The sequence below is a fragment of the Orbicella franksi genome, chromosome 2 (genome assembly GCF_964199315.1).
Source record: "Orbicella franksi chromosome 2, jaOrbFran1.1, whole genome shotgun sequence".
Classification (NCBI taxonomy): domain Eukaryota; kingdom Metazoa; phylum Cnidaria; class Anthozoa; order Scleractinia; family Merulinidae; genus Orbicella; species Orbicella franksi.
In genome coordinates, this window is record NC_138146.1 from 35,848,495 (window position 1) to 35,864,740 (window position 16,246).

Sequence of the window (16,246 nt, forward strand, 5' to 3'; positions counted from 1 at the left end):
AAGACTTAAATTTCTGAAAAACATTTGTAGAATAGACTGATATTTACCTGCATTCCCTTATTTTCAATTTGACCAACGTCACGGATTTTGACGCGAAATGATCTCTTTCACACATCTTACAAGCAAAAGGAAATGAAATGTCTAAGACGCCTAGGTATGTGGTTAAATATATGTGATAATCAAGGACGTGACAAGTACAATCCCGTATTAAAATGTTTATTGAGCTGGCAGTATCCTATTCATTAGCATAAGTACTCTACTTGATGTGCGTCCTGTTTATAACAGGAATATAATGTAGGAATTGAATCAGGGTAAGAATAAATATATAGAGATGTTTAAGAGCATACTTATATTCTTTCAACGCGCGCTTAAATCTCCCCGTTACCTTTAACTCAAATCATTCGCTGAATCATTTATCTACTATTGGCTACCTCAACCCCAGCCCCCTATGCAGACGCTCTTCGGGTACGTCACGCAATCTTTCTTCGGGAGAAACGATTGCGTGACAACTCCCAAAAGCCCGCTGCAATACCCCCGGAATCTCGAACTTTGTTTTCTACCTTTTAAGAGTTCGCGAAAGCGTGGTTCAACTGTCATACAATTCCCTCTTTAACGTGGATATAATCACGTCAATACTGATATTAAAAATAACTCTTTAAAATTTTACACCATAAATATTTTAAATAGAAACCCCACTAGTGGTCAATATTAAATACTTTAATTCTAGCGGCTTTAAATACATTCAACCGCTTCGACCTCAAATCGCAAAATCAATTTGCAATGAGAATTTATTAAAAGTACTACAAATTCTTCTTAAGTAGCTTCCTGACTATTCAGTTGCTACTATCGATAAAATGGGTAATTTCGCACCACGCTTCCCCCCTCCCCCCACCCCCCGCCCTTAAATTGAGCTGTTAGTTCCCGTTGGGGCCACGCCCATCCAAGCTGACCGAGCGTTTCAGCAGTATGGAATGACAACTTTTGCAGCGAAAAATTTTTTCCCTGGAAGCATTTAAGACCTTATGGGCGTTTCTCAAGCGGGAACTTTTACGCTCGTTGGAGTCATAAAAATATTTTAGACTAATATCAGTATCCTTTATAAATATAGAGTTACCAAAACCACAAAAACCCTGTCAGCAATATCGGCCTTAAATATCATCTAGTGCTCTCTACTTTTCCGAGTCGACGAGAGTTTTCGCTTGTTTAACAAGCAGATGTTGTCAAATCCCTTCGTTTATAGCTCTCAGCTGATCCAATCTTTATACATCTGGAACGACGGAGCAATTTAGAATGCGAATACTAGTCACTAAAAGTGCGAAAGTGTACACCTGATCATAGTTGGTAACTATGACCTGATTAAGAGAATTTTCACTCAGCCTTCTCTACTATCATGAACTAAGGACATGTAAATGATCAAGAAATATTCATTCCTATCAACTTTGACACAGACAGTATTGTTTTGTTTATCATTCTCTCCCTTCCGTATTGTAGTAAGTGAAACAATCAATCAGTAGGAATGAGCAAAAAACTCATACGATACGTGACACTGCCGAAAAATAGTATATAAGACTAAAAAGCTCTGAAAAGTGTCAAATTTGTTCTGCTAAACTAAACGTTTCGGGCTTAGCCCTTCTTCAGTAGGTGGATTTAGCCACGCCATACAAAAAACTGTATGCGTACGCACGAACGGAAAGCACGCGCATGAAGTACAAAGTAAACAAATGGGAAAACCATTGTTTTAGCGGGGTGTCTGGAAAACCCGAATAGCGAATAGCGAACAGCGAATAGTCCCGAATAGCGAATAGCGAATAGTACGAATAGTCTCGAATAGTGGCGAATAGTGGCAAATAGTGGCAAATTAGTGGCAAATCGTCGCAAATAAGGTACCCAGTATCTCGCAGTCAACCTCGCAGCAACGTAGGACGGGATTTTCCCGCTAAAAGGCACAGACCCTTATCAGGACCAAAGGTGTTTCTAAACGTAATTTCTTCTGTTTTAACCACTCGAAAAGCGTAAATACGTCTTTATTAGGTTATCCTTGTGTTTTCTGTTTTCTTAATGTCGGCGATGGACAGCCCGAGCCTGAGTCCGGAGAGGAAAAGGTAATAAATTCACTTAAATTCTGTTTCTTATTTGGATAATTAATTAACGCAAGGATATTAGGCCTAAGGCGGTGACTATTGACGACTATTCGTCACTATTCGCCACTTTTCGCGACTGTTCGCCACTATTCGCACTATTCGAGACTATTCGCACTATTCGGGACTATTCGCTATTCGCTGTTCGCGACTATTCGCTATTCGCCATTCGGGTTTTCCAGACACCCGTTTTAGCACGTGTAACTGTAATACGCGACCGTAATATGACACTGGGTCTAGCGCGTATTACACTTACGCGCGCTAAAACAAACGTTTAGTTTAGCAGAACAAATTTGACACTTTTCGGAGCTTTTTAGCCTTATATACCATCAATCAATCAATCAATCAGTCAGTCAGTCAGTCAGTCAGTCAGTCAGACGGTCGGTCGGTCGGTCGGTCGGTCGGTCGGTCGGTCGGTCGGTCGGTCGGTCGGTCGGTCGGTCAGTCAATCAATCAATCAACAGCTATAAAGCAAGGCTGATTGCTACGTAGAAAACGTACTGCGCCTTTCAATAACACGCGGACTCTAAAATTCAAAGCTCAACTGACAAATTCGTTATTCGCTTCCGTCAATCGAATGTTCCCGAGGCGGCTACTTCCATCTTCCGACTGCTGCCGAGCGCGCAGTAATCAACAAAACAGTGCTCGGCAGTAGTCGGAAGCTGGGAGGAGCCGCCGAACATTTTATTGACGGAAACGAAAAACGCATTTGTCGGTTGAGCGTTGAATTTTAGAGTCCGCATGTTATTGAAAGGGGCAGTAACCCAACAATGACATGATAGAGTCAAAAGTGAAAGCCAAGATATTCATTGGATAATGGTAAAAAAGTTGTTTTGTATTTCGCAACAATGGCAGTATTTACTCCGGAAGAAAAGTTTTTCGAACTAAAGCCTTATTATCGGCATGTTATGGTCAACATTTTCACTTTCATCAATTGAAAACGTCTGTATGTGAAATCAACCGGTATCGCTGAAAACCAACGAAAAAGGTTACGAAAAGGTTACGAAAAGCATAATTTGTTAAAATTCACAGCTTTGCATCCTTGTTCTCAGAGATGGCAAAGTCAGAGGAGCCTGAATTAAATTTGAATTGAATAATTGTAAAAATGACTGCTAGGTTGGCAAAGGACGTATTTAAATTGATTCACTGCAACAACGAATTAACCGTTCAATATGAAAAATAACACAGATTTTGAAAAACATTTTTCAAACATTTTTTTTAAAGAAGTAAAGTAGGAAAACCACATGAGACATTTGAAATGCGGGCGTTTATGGATATCCCAACCAGGAAAAGAGAATATTTCTTTTTAAATAGAAACCTAGGTGAACCAAATACAATTATACTGAGCCTTCACAAGAAGCAACCTCTATTTTCAACCGTACATTATAAACATTACCTCTATTTTTTTCATGGATAGGGGCATTGTTCTGACCTGGCTGGGCTATGCAGTTAAACTGCCCTGGAGGAAACAGTACAGACCCTCCCCATGAAAACTTAACTTGCCTGTTTATGCTCTAGGCTAGACAATGTTATAAAAACAACTTCTAATGAAGAACTTGTAACTTTAAAAAAGACTCACAGTTACAAATACTACCACATTTTCTCGTTGATTTAACGTAAGTGTAGGCAGAATGCCGGACAAAGCTCTCCTTGGTTGTCATACAGCAAAGTTTGTTCATAGGGTGTGGAGTGTGCAAACTATATCGAACTAACTAGGCCAGTTCATGAGCCTAGTATACCTATTGATCGATGAGAGTTCTAGTTCCATATCGTTGGGTTTTGAAAAATGAACGCAGGACGCGGACCAGACAACGTTACCAGCCTTGAATTAACACCTGGGGCGTTCATTTAAATCTCAACCTTGCGGACCCGGCTTTTTTTTCCAAAAAACTTGATGTTCATACAAGGCCTGACATTTACACGAGAAAATGTGATAGTATTAGCAAAATTCACTACTCACCGCTTTGCATGCCTGCGTTTGAAGTACCTAAACTTACTACACATTATCCACGAGTGTGGACAAGTTTAAGCAAGCAATGTACGTTTGTCTCGGTAGACAGTTTCTGGAGTCTTTCAAGTTAAAATGAAGAGCATATGACCCACTTATAAATGATGAATATAACACCTACATGTATGTACTTATTATTTTTTGAGTATGCTCCATTCTATGGGTTGGCTGGCTTGGTACGTGGCTGTCGACGACGAGATTGTTCTTTCCCATCTTTCTGTGCACCGTTTTCTAGCTTTCTCTTGCTATCCTCTTTGCTATAATTCCTTTGCATGGCTGAAAATTAACAAAAAAGCACAATGAACAATGCTCTGTAGCTGGAAGGTCCAGCAAAGTTATGAACAAGCGATAATCAATAATCATCAATTGATATACTATTAGTCTGTTATCATATATAGACACGTGTTCTACTGGAAAATACACCACTCGTACAATTCGCACAAAATAACTCACCTTGGACCCAAGTGGTGTATTTTCCACATTCTTATTAGTGAGGATATTGTTGACATCATTTCCCTCTTTTTCATGGTTCTTTGTGCGAACAGTCAGTTGGCACAACGAAAATTAAACTTCAGATACACTGTACACAGTCAGTGACAGTGATCAGACGTCTTCTAAACTAAACATCTTCCAACATAGTGATACATTAAGTCTGGTTCAGACCTTGCGGAAACCTTCCAGAAGGTGTTTTGCAATATGGAACATATTCAATCATGAGATGGCTGTTTTCAGTGCTTAAAGACTGGTTTTCACAGCGTCATAAACATACATGCTTGTGCTTATGCTTAGCTAACAAAAATCAGTCTATACAAATTTTATCCAACAAATTCTTTCTTGTTTACCTTTACACTGATGTTTCTAGTTTTCATTCTCTCTCTCTCTACCTCCCTCAAGTTTATATTTTTCAATCTCTGTCCCTCCCTCCTTCCTTTCGTTTGTTTGTTCATTTACTTAGTATACTTGTTTATTTATTTAACCACACAAAAGAAGAAAAAGTGGCCAGGAGACTTCCATCACTACTAGGATTAATGACAACTTTTGAAGTTACCAAAACACTCTTTTTTTAAAATTACACTAAAAACTTGCAAACTAATTAGCTTTTACGAAATGTATGAAGCAAACACTTATCTTCCGGATTTAGAGTGTAGCAATTAATTGTTAGTATCTAATTACAGTGCTGGAAATAATTTTTCTTCTTTAACAGGACATGTGTCCTTTCAAATCTTCATTTTGGTCAGACATCTTATCAATTTAACCGGACATTAATTTGCATAATTGATTAGCATAATTAATTAGCATAAGAAAAGTTATTAGCATACTGCAAAGATTTTCAATACAAATCGTTCAAAACTGTATTTAAATTTGATTTATTTATCACTTATGATTAACTACATGACTTTATCTACTAGATGACTGCACCAATCTCTCCTGGTTATCTCCTGATTATATGTTCTTCAAGCAAACCTAGTTTTCCACACAGGAGCCCATCACTAGGAGTGTGCAACTTCCTCAATTACTCCTGTCCTGGTGTTTTCACAGACCGATCTATTTTTAGTTTGAATTTACCGCGAATTCAACCCCCGAAGCAACCTCAGTAACCAATCACAAGCACAGACTTTATAATTTCACCAGAAGATCAGGTTGCCATGTCCACCTGAGGCCTCCATTTTTCCCCTTACCGATGCGCGCTGAAATAGACCAGAACTGACCTTTTTCGAGGGAAAAGAAGCCTAAAAATAGACTGGTCTGTAAAAATACTGTGACATATGGGAGTTGCAGGCTCCTAATGATGGGCTCCTGACCAAAGTTGACTCTAGGTACATACATGAAGGGCTAACAGCATATCGCAATCCACGTAATGGATAATAGGGCGATTTCTGAAAAGTACTTTATTTGGCAAGTACAGGAAAGATGAACACTTCTGCTTTATGATATGGCAGAAGCCCATAATGGGCTCCTGGATATGGCTCAAACTGTCAGTGCAGAGTCAAGGGCCCAAAGTTTAAAATAATGCTTGAGTAGCCATTTGGCGAGTAAGTGATAAAAATCAAGGGGAATTTTATTCAGAAAAGAACTCAATGCATAAAATCTGTAAAGAAAAAATTTCCAAGACTTTTTTGGCCGCTAATTTTGTGTATGCAGTACAAAAGACACAATTGGTATGCATACATTACGTACTCAATGCTCAAGGGTTTGCAATGCATTATAGGGCGATTTCAAACACGATCAGCCGTTTGCAAGTTTTCCGATGTGAGGGAATCCTTTACAGCAAAGCAAAAGGATACATTGCTTTCTTTTCTTATGTGGAATGATATAGAAGCAAAGATCTTTCACTATGTATTTCTGGAAGGACATAATGACTGAGAAAGTAACCGTTATTGTCAACACAGAGAAACGTAGTCGCCATTTATGGTAGCCTGTGAACGCAGACATATTTTCGGTTGTCGACTAAACCAGAATTTTTTGGTCGCCAAAGATGAAATTTTAGCCGCATTGGCGACCGTACCGTTCGCAACTTCGAGCCTTTTTAACAATTTATATAACCAAATTTTATGGATGGACAATAGGTGTTGGTGAAATGTTCGGACATCATGTCCGATCAAAATGTGAAATTGGCCGGACATATTCAAAATCTGGTCGGACAATGTCCGATGACCGACTGTTATTTCCAGCCCTGTACTTATGCATTTACAGGAACAAAGATTTAAGCCTGATTCACACTTGTGAGATAAGCATAACCCAGGTGAAATAAGCATAAATGCCAGCACAAAAAAAAGGTACATGTTTCTTTTTCTTGTGCTTACGCTTGTGCTTATTACACTTGTGTTATGTTTATCTCACATGTGTGAACCAGGCTTTAGACATACTGTGGACTGTACATACTGCATACACATGGGGCAATCTTACCATGATTTGTAGCTGATAGCTCTCCATTTTCTAAAACTTTGCCATTTGCTTCTTGATCAGGTATTCCTTTCTTCTTTGACTCTTTCGGAATCTCTCGAGTATCTTCTACACCACGGCTTTTTCCAATAATTATACGGATTATGAGCCATACAATGAACTGAAACCACCATATGTTCATAAAAAACAACATCCAAAGCATTCCATTGAAGAAGAAGTAGAATGGAGCTGTAGGAAGGAGCTGCTTACTGATGTAGCCGCAGGAGTAAAGTACTTTAACTGGATAGACGTACAGACGACAATAAAACCTAAAACAGTATCCATAGAATTAGTGTTATGGAGTGAAGTTTCATTGTTCAACTTGTTAACAACATTCAGACATTCTTGAAATCTAGTCTGCAAAACAATAGACCATTTTACAGTTGTCTGCTCGGTGACCTGGCCTGTGAATGGCAGCGAGGCTGGAGTTGACCTTGTTTTGAAGATACAGACCTCACTGCTTTTGATGTGTTAATCAAGTTGTTCTAATACTAACTAGGTTCATTTACGTGACAAAAGCAGAGAGGTCTGTATCAAAACAAGGTCAACTCTAGCCTCGCTGCCATTCAAAGGCCAGGTCACAGAGCAGACAACTGTAAAATGGTCTATTAAAGACTTTGTAGTCCCATATGATCCTAATTGTATGCCATACTGGGCACACCTGTTTGTCAATTGAATGTAGAGCATAAATAACAGATGACAATTAGGCTTGAAGGAGATTTCCTCTATTACAAAGCACGCAAAGAAATGCCAAGAGCATCAAAGACTCTCCACACTACCTAGTTGTGTTCTACTGTCACTAACCCAATGCATATTTGTTTTGATTAACAATAACTTCCAAATATAATATATCAATTTGAAACATATATCTTAATATAAAATGTACAAAATGATATGTGCTTTAGATACAAATATTGGTCAAAGAACTAAAAACTGTTCTGTAAAAATATTGTTTAAAAACCCTAAATCTACAGGTTCAAGTATAGAATAATTAATTTAAACATCTGTGACATATATTAATAAATGATTTCAACGTGTTTCATGAGAGCAAACTTTTTTTTTTTTAATTTCAAAGTCCCTTTTTCAAATCTTGGAAATTATGCATTGTCCGTGGTCAATTTGTAACTTAATATGCTTACCACAGTGATGCAAAAGTCAAAAATCCTGCAATACTGGTGATGTCCGGTATGAGGTGATATTTTCCACCACGGGACTTGAAAGCCACACACAGCTTGGTAAATTCCAGTATCACATCATTGATATCATGAAGAAACAACACTATAACACCAATTTTATAATATCTGAAATGTAGAAGAAAGGTTAAGCCCTGAATGTTCTGACGATTTTATTACAGCTGTACGTAATCCTAGTGCGCACATGCAAAGTTGAATGTATCAGACCACGAGGTGTTTTGGTATTCTCAACCTGTCATGTTTGTTGACCTTTTTGTCTTGAGCAACTGTTTTAAATTAAATTGAGTTAAATGACCAAATGTTTTTGACACCCTCTTAGAGTAGCATTCCAGGTGAACATGAAGGTATGTACATTTGGTGGTTTCACAAGTTATAGGTCTTTCTTAAGTCACAATTAGGAGGATAATTCTGTGCTTTCTTTCAGTCTAAAGCTAAAATACAATGTAGCTTCAATTCTGAGGCCCACATTTTAGATTTTTTTACCATTGTGGCACAAGAGATCTTGTTTAGTGTAAATGTCCATCCTCAAACCCCTGCACTGGACTGGTAGAAGCAAAAAACCAAACTCTAACCTTCACCGTGTATGCTGCATTCAATTATTACTACTTTTCTTTCATCTTACCTGATTGCAAATGAGTAGAGAATAAGTGAATTAGCTAGAATGTGATGCATTATCATAAGGATGGAATCCCTCCGCCACTGGTCCATAAACAGCGAGGCATAAATGGAATGAAAATAAAAGCCTGCTTCCACCATATAAAGCATATATATGTCTTGAGGAACAGGCATTCCTTTGTACCATCCTGTAAATAGACATGAACTGTCACATTTACATTATGATATACAACATTTAACTCCTTTTACATGGCTTGTATCTTTCATGAAGTTGAGAACAAACTTAATATTTTAATATTAAACCTTAAAAGGTTTTCATTCATGTCAGACCAGATGCAGGTGAGCACAAGGGACAATTTGTTAAGAGCAGCACAAAATTGGATTAATTAGAAACCTTTTTCTACATTGTAATCTAGCAAATATGTGACATTATGCATACTATTAATGATTTTATTAATATGACTCAGAAAATTACTTCATTGTGATTGGCTGAGACCGGTGAGCAGAACAATTTAATCATTAATTTTTTAAAATTTTATCTGCAATGCAAATTAACATGTGCCTGTTTATAATAATGATACTTGTTATGAACAAGCACATGCTAATTTAAGATTTATAATTATCATATAATCACTATTATCTCAGTCATACTACATGTACTTATGATGGGGGCTAATTTAATTTGTATGAAAAATCAAGCAATAATAAGGACTTACAGTACATTAATTGAGAATAATTTGAAAATTCTAAACTTTCAAATTGCACTTGCCTAAAGGCTCGACATGCAATTTTGAGAAAATTAGTGTACACATGTATAAATTCTCAGTTACACTCCCATTCATTAATCATATGATTACCAATACAAATACTTATCATAAATTCAATTTTGTTTTAGATATTATAAATAAATTTAAACAAGAACCAAATAACAAGCGCATACTTTTAACAGATCACACATGCACAAAGACTAACCTTTCCAGCAGTTACTTGTGTCTTGGAAAAAGTTATATTTGCCATTATATAGAATGTAGGAACAGTAGCCATATGCTGAAGAGTAAAACAAAAACTTGAAGGCACTTTCTGGACACTTCTTCTGATCTTTCTCAAGGAGTTGACACCAACTGAAGAAAGGCTGAAAATAAAAACTACAAGTGAATTGTGAACTGAACAATTTGTGTGCAAAATAAAAACAGAATCTGACTGTTTGTATTCACACTTAACCCTTACATGTACATGTGAGCTAACAGAAATGACCTGAAACCATCTGAACAAAGCATAAACTTCGAACACTCTGAATACCATTTTTTTGATATTGCATCACTCGCTTCTGACCAAGCCAGCCATCATGGATTTAAAGGACACTTGGTCAGCCTCCGCCATTTTTGGTGCCATCAAAATTATCGATATTGCATGGAGAAGTGAAACCCTATTGCTTTACTGTAAGCTGTGTTCCTGAAAGTATGTTTATTAATATTTATCTTTAAATAGTTTCACTTTAACATTGAAAAGATTTCCTTCATTTTCATTTTCAATTTCAGCCAAACCAAACTTTTTTTAGTTATAAAATTGTAAATTTATAACACAACATCTAATTCTACAACTTTCCTATGAGTGATACTACAAACCTAACTATGACTCCTATGTACTCCTATCTTATCTTAAATTAGCACCCAAGTTGCTAGTGGAGGGAAGGTGCCTACGAAGCCCGGGGGCTGCAACCGCAGTCACATCCTCAAGGCGCTAGAACACCCGACTGGCCTGCCCAACCCGCAACCAAGCCACCAGCCCCCCGCGCCAGGCCCCCTACAGGCACCCATCACACTCAAGCCAGATGGCTCAGTGGAAAAAACAAAATGCTGAAACGAGGGGGGGAATAGGGAGGGAATGCCGAGAACCGCGAAACTACTATAATTCAATCCACGCCACGCTAATGGAGCAATGAACACACTGCAAGCACATGGGATGACAACACACCAAGAATACCGCTGGACAATGTCAGCCACAGGACTCCCACGACCATATGACTGCTGCAAACGCTACAGAACGTACCAAACGCTTAACAAACGCTAACAGACGGCCAAGACACTATCAAATGCCTACAAAAAACACTACTGACCAGACTGGCTGACCTGATCATAAACTATGTAAAATTTCATTGAACTATATCAAACGCTACAGAATGCACCAAACGCTAAACAAGCGCTAACAGACGGTCAAGACACTAACAACCACCTACAAAAATGCTACTGACCAGACTAGCTCCTAGTCATTAACTATGTTAAATTTCATTTAACCATATTGAATTTCTATACTCTCAAGGGAAACAAAAAATAGTTTGAAATAGCAGGAGTCCAAAAAAGCTGATACAGTGAAACCTGTATTAAGGTCATTCCTCACATTTGCATCGCGCATCCTTACTGCGCATAATTTATGGCGTCATTAGCGCGTGCTTGTGCGCGTGCATATTGAAATCATGACGGATTTGCCTTGATATTGAGCTCTGTCAGTTGAAAAATGGCTCTAGCTCACCAATGAGCATGGGCACCCCAATTTTTTTTCGAGCCATTGTAATCAACTAATCATAAGCTTTGCGTGAGAAAAGACTGGCCTAATTTCTATTGCTGAAAATTGAATAAATAAGAAAAATAGCAGATACACTGTGGTCTTCTCTATTTTGCTGTCAGTAACCATGTCAAGAAATTTGGTTCAAATTTTTAATCAAGGATTTAGCTTTCTGTCTGAATCAAACTTAAAATGTTTATTTGTGTCTGAAACAATGTACTGACTGTAGTTTAATGCATGCTCTTGTGAGTCTGGGCTCACAAAGATTTTACAATTACTGGGAATGCGTTTTTATAATAAGCATTAAATAATGCCAAAATGGGGCATTTTTAATGCCTCACTGCTCCTTAATGAGCTTGGGCACCCCCCTTTTTTATTTCAAAATTGAAGCTATCATATGACAAATATTCAGTGGACAAAGTTTGAACAAAAATCTATTGTCACTTTTATTTCAGAGGAATTACCTTAAGCGGACACCCCTGGGACCCTCACTAGTGTCTGCTTAATACAGTATGTCTGCTCTGAACAGGTTCAGCAATAATAGTTAATTATTAACCCTTTTGTAACAAAGTGTAAGATCAAAGACTGCTCATAGCACAATGTCCAGACAGTCAATGTATCAATCTGGAATAATCTAAATAGCTTTAAAACGACATCGCTAAACAATGTTAAAAGTGTCTGAGCTGAGCTTTTAGAAGTAAAAAGCCCTTGAAGTGTCCGTTCATTGCACATTTTGTGCAACAAACTGGCTTAATAGTGGTGTCTGCATCTGGTTAACACAGGTGTCCACTGAATGCTGGCTTATTTTAAAGTAAATATGGGAGGAAAAGTTAGGGACTCAAGCTTGTGTCCACTTAATAGAGGATGTCCGCTTAATATGGGTTAATACAGATTTCACTGTAGTAAAATAAAATGACTGAAGGTCATATTCAAGGGAAATGGTAATAAGTCCGAAATAACAGGAAATTTGGAATAACCGAGTTTGAATTAATGTGGTCAAACTGTAATAATATTATTAATTAATGTGTAAGTTTAATAGAACTTGGTCAGTTGAGGTTTGCCCGACAGTATGAACCCATCACTATAGAGACCATGTGCATGACATCTGCAAGAAATTCTCTAAAAAAAGTGAAACAAAACAAAACAAAATTAAACCTGTGATGGGGTTTTGAATATGTATTGAACAATGTTGAAAAACATGAGCCCTGCATCATGTCGTTGTTTGTATATTCTTACCTATTGTAAATAATGCTACATGGACATGTATTCTGCCAATTGCTTGATGCAGTTTATTAACCAGGACATGAATTACTTTATCAAAATTTTTGATTTAAAATTGGGAATCATAAAGATTTACAATAGGTGGGTATCTCACATCACCCTTTAAAATACATGTAAACTATATAATTATTAACCGATCAAGAACTGTCTCTCATGCATCCTGAAAGCAATAATCAAAATTAATATTGTTTAGTCAGTCACGCCAGATAATAAATTAAATATCACTGCTGTTTTCTATAACAGATCACACCATGAAAAAAATAATTCATATACAATAAAATTATCTTGGCCCATAACCCACAGGGGGGTCATGAGAAACAGTGATTAACAACATTATCAACTGATTCTGAAGTTGAACCTAAAGTATAGAAAATAATAATATTATTATAATATTATAAAATATAGATCTATAAATATTATAATTTAAATATTGTGTGTAGTTTAGTCTTATTGAATGAGGTCTTGTGCAATTGAGACAATTTAAAATAATTTATTTTAGATCATGAACTCAACTTATACAATTTGTTTCTATCTGAATAGGATGTGCTCATGACCACCTGATGTGAATCCTAACATGTTTCTGATCACAATGCCATATGAACTGTAAATATCACTTAGCACCTGACAATAGAGGTTTAATTTGCTAAAATTTTAAATAGAGGGACCCTGATCTCAGACTCTGAGTTGTCTCAAATAATTGTGCATATTTTGGAGTTAAGTTACTGGTGATTCCTTCAAGTCCAACCAACTTCAACAGCAGAAAAGGATCATTTCACAAGTTTGGCATATTTCGAAGTAAATGCCTTATGTGGTATCTAAGATGTTTACATTGCCAAGATCATCCTGTAATAAACATATTTCCAAATGCTTTTTCACATTTGAGTGTGACAAAAGATAGATCTTTAATGTTTCAAATAACAAGAGAGGTTTATCTGCCAATGCATGTTTTTCAAAATTGCAAAATCACACAGTAATAAGCTTAGATGTAGGACATTTTCCAAAACAATTCATGAAAACAAAATAAAAATTGAACTCGTCTAGATGACTGTAAATTTTTAAAACTTACACCCAATTTCATTTGTTGACCTTACAGTATGCAAATGATTCCCATAAATCATGAGGTGTCCTGTTAAATTATTCTACTTACATTTTTAAGAGGCAAAGAGAAATATTCTAATCAGTACAAAGATTAAAGAAAGTTAGTCTATCTAATTGTACACTTTGTAATGGTACACTGAGTACCTGAAATTCTCTGTAACTGGTTTAAAATATTGTTGACTATCTAAACAAGCTCTTTAACATTTATTTGAACTTTCTTTGAAAGTGTTCAAGTTGAATTTTGCAATAATGAGCAACGTGAAATTGAGGTATTTATGACAAAAAAATCATTAACTTAGGAAAAAGATGAAAAAACGCTATAATTTATTAAGTTTTATTGGTAAATGGCAGGGCCCAAATAGACACTGGCTTTCAATACATGCCATATCTAACTGGCCCTATTGAAAAATAACTGCCCCCAGCATTTAAATCGAGGAAATATGGTAGATCAAAGGAGTTGACAAAACTTTTCATCTCTGTAAGTTTGTTTGCATGGTTTGAAAAGGACCACTTACTACGATTATCAGTTGAATAAGGCATGAGGGAAGTTTGGTTACGAAGTTTTGGCCTCAAAATTATGGTGTTGTCACGGGCAACCTAACTCGTTTCCATTGGTAACAATATCAACAGCTGTTGGTCACCTGTCACGTCGCCTACAATTTCGTGCGCTTTGCTGCCAATTGACGTCAAAGGCCAACAAGTTGCCAACGGATATGGAGCCAGTTGCTCATGACAACAATGCGATTTTTGCGTTAAAACTTGGTGACCAAACTTTCGTCCCGCTTTACTCAACTGATAATCGTAGTAAATTGACAACAATATTGCTCAGTGGATCAACATAGTATTTTAAGTATTAATTACATGTAGTTTAAGAATCTTCTTCGTGATGTTGCTAGACTACAAGCTACCTTCAAAGATGGCATGGAATAAATTGAACAATTCACATGGAAATAAGCAAGACGGTGGTTATTATTCAATTTCCCTAGAATCTTTTCATTTTTTGTATAAACTTAAAATAAACAAAAAAACTGTACACCCACAAAGTGTAGAAATTGATTTAATGTTCTAGATGTTTAGCATAAATCTAAGACTCATAATACAAAATCAAATTATTTAAATTAGGATTGGGGCAAATGTAATATATTCGAAATCGAAACAATACCATATAAGTCACGATCGATCGATGAAGAGCTCAAGGCCAGTGTACCATATAATTGTTTACAAAGCTTCGTTAAAATTTAGCAATGCATGTCAGATGTGAGGGAGATGAATGTACTGTACAGGATTTCAGTTAAATATTGTCGTGCCTTCAGGAGTCCTCAGACAGATCGAGCGGTCAAAAACAACTCTGACCGCCGGGGCGGTTTGGAATAAAAACACACGGTTCAGTGGTCTGAACAACATATTCTCTTTTCAATGACAAACTTTCTGCACGGAAAATTACAGAAAGATCATCATCCTTTATTTCAGGCGGATGTCCTAATAACGTACGGTTCGTATTTCTAAGTGGCCAGCACTTGTGTTCAAATGAAGCTGCGATATCTGGCGCAATCGATCCGATTATGTGTTAAGCTTCAAAAGCTTTGTCAACAGAATTGTAACAGAGGGTCATGCCAAAAACCTCGCAATGAAACCAATTCTCTGAGAAAAGAAAAATAAAACTTATCAACTTTATGTCTGAAATTCCTGAAAATTCTTACCTTGAAGAACACTGCCGTCAAAAAATAACGCAATATGGTGAAAGCGACCCCGAGAACAAGGCAAATGAGAACGTCCTTGGTCGATATAAAGCCATAGCTGGAAACCTCGTGAATGAAATCCGTCAGAAATGTTTTTGTTGGACCTCTTTCGTTCCATTCAATCCAAGCGTGATTCCATATTTTGCTGAAAGCCTCCAAGTATCCAACCTCCATCGTGGAACCGCCTTTCTGTAAACAGTCACAATAGGAAATGAAAAGGTTACGGGAGGGGAGACACAGCACTATAACCAGTCATTCTGCCTCTGTGTCAAAACGAGTCTTTGTGCAAAACAAGTAAAAGCATTCAAATGAATATTTGTTTTACCTGCTTGTAGTTTCTTTTTTCATGCAAATCAAACTCAGCTCAGTCATTTTCACATGAAACGTCTGCACGTGGACTCGTTCTGAAAAAGAGGCAAACCGGAAACCTTAGGGTCAATGGTGAGATGGGAAGATAAGGGGGCGGAGATGGGGGTTGGCGCACTATATAATTTCTATCATAAAACAAACCTAGCTAGAAGTATATGTACCAAAATAAAGAGAAAATATAGAGATTTATGCCATTAAAAATAGTATACCCACCTCGGTATCTAAAATAACCACGTATGAGCGATTAATTAGGCTATTGACGATTGCGTTACAATCTTAACCGTTTATAAGAAAATGTAT

At 37.0% G+C, this 16,246-nt stretch overlaps 1 protein-coding gene across 1 annotated transcript; it reads right to left on the minus strand.

Moving 5' to 3' along the window:
- Window positions 1-203: 203 nt before the first annotated feature.
- Window positions 204-16,113, minus strand: LOC145479636 (ceramide synthase 1-like). Its single transcript, XM_081458047.1, has 7 exons — window positions 15,903-16,113; window positions 15,539-15,766; window positions 9,870-10,029; window positions 8,905-9,085; window positions 8,229-8,390; window positions 7,054-7,358; window positions 204-4,422 (listed from the first exon to the last, which is right to left on the minus strand). The coding sequence occupies exons 2-7, from the start codon at window positions 15,749-15,751 to the stop codon at window positions 4,304-4,306; spliced, it is 1,140 nt and encodes a 379-aa protein (XP_081314173.1). The 5' UTR covers window positions 15,752-15,766; window positions 15,903-16,113; the 3' UTR covers window positions 204-4,303.
- Between the last annotated feature and the right edge of the window lie 133 nt (window positions 16,114-16,246).

Bases quoted from the DNA above. Each gene is read 5' to 3' on its own strand.
- LOC145479636 (XM_081458047.1), bottom strand. From the start codon at position 15,751: ATGGAGGTTGGATACTTGGAGGCTTTCAGCAAAATATGGAATCACGCT. The intron at 9,086-9,869 runs GTTAGTCTTTGT...GTCTATTTACAG, and splicing joins CACAAGTAACTGCTGGAAAG to GATGGTACAAAGGAATGCCT. The intron at 7,359-8,228 runs GTAAGCATATTA...ATACTGTTTTAG, and splicing joins TTGACTTTTGCATCACTGTG to GTTTTATTGTCGTCTGTACG.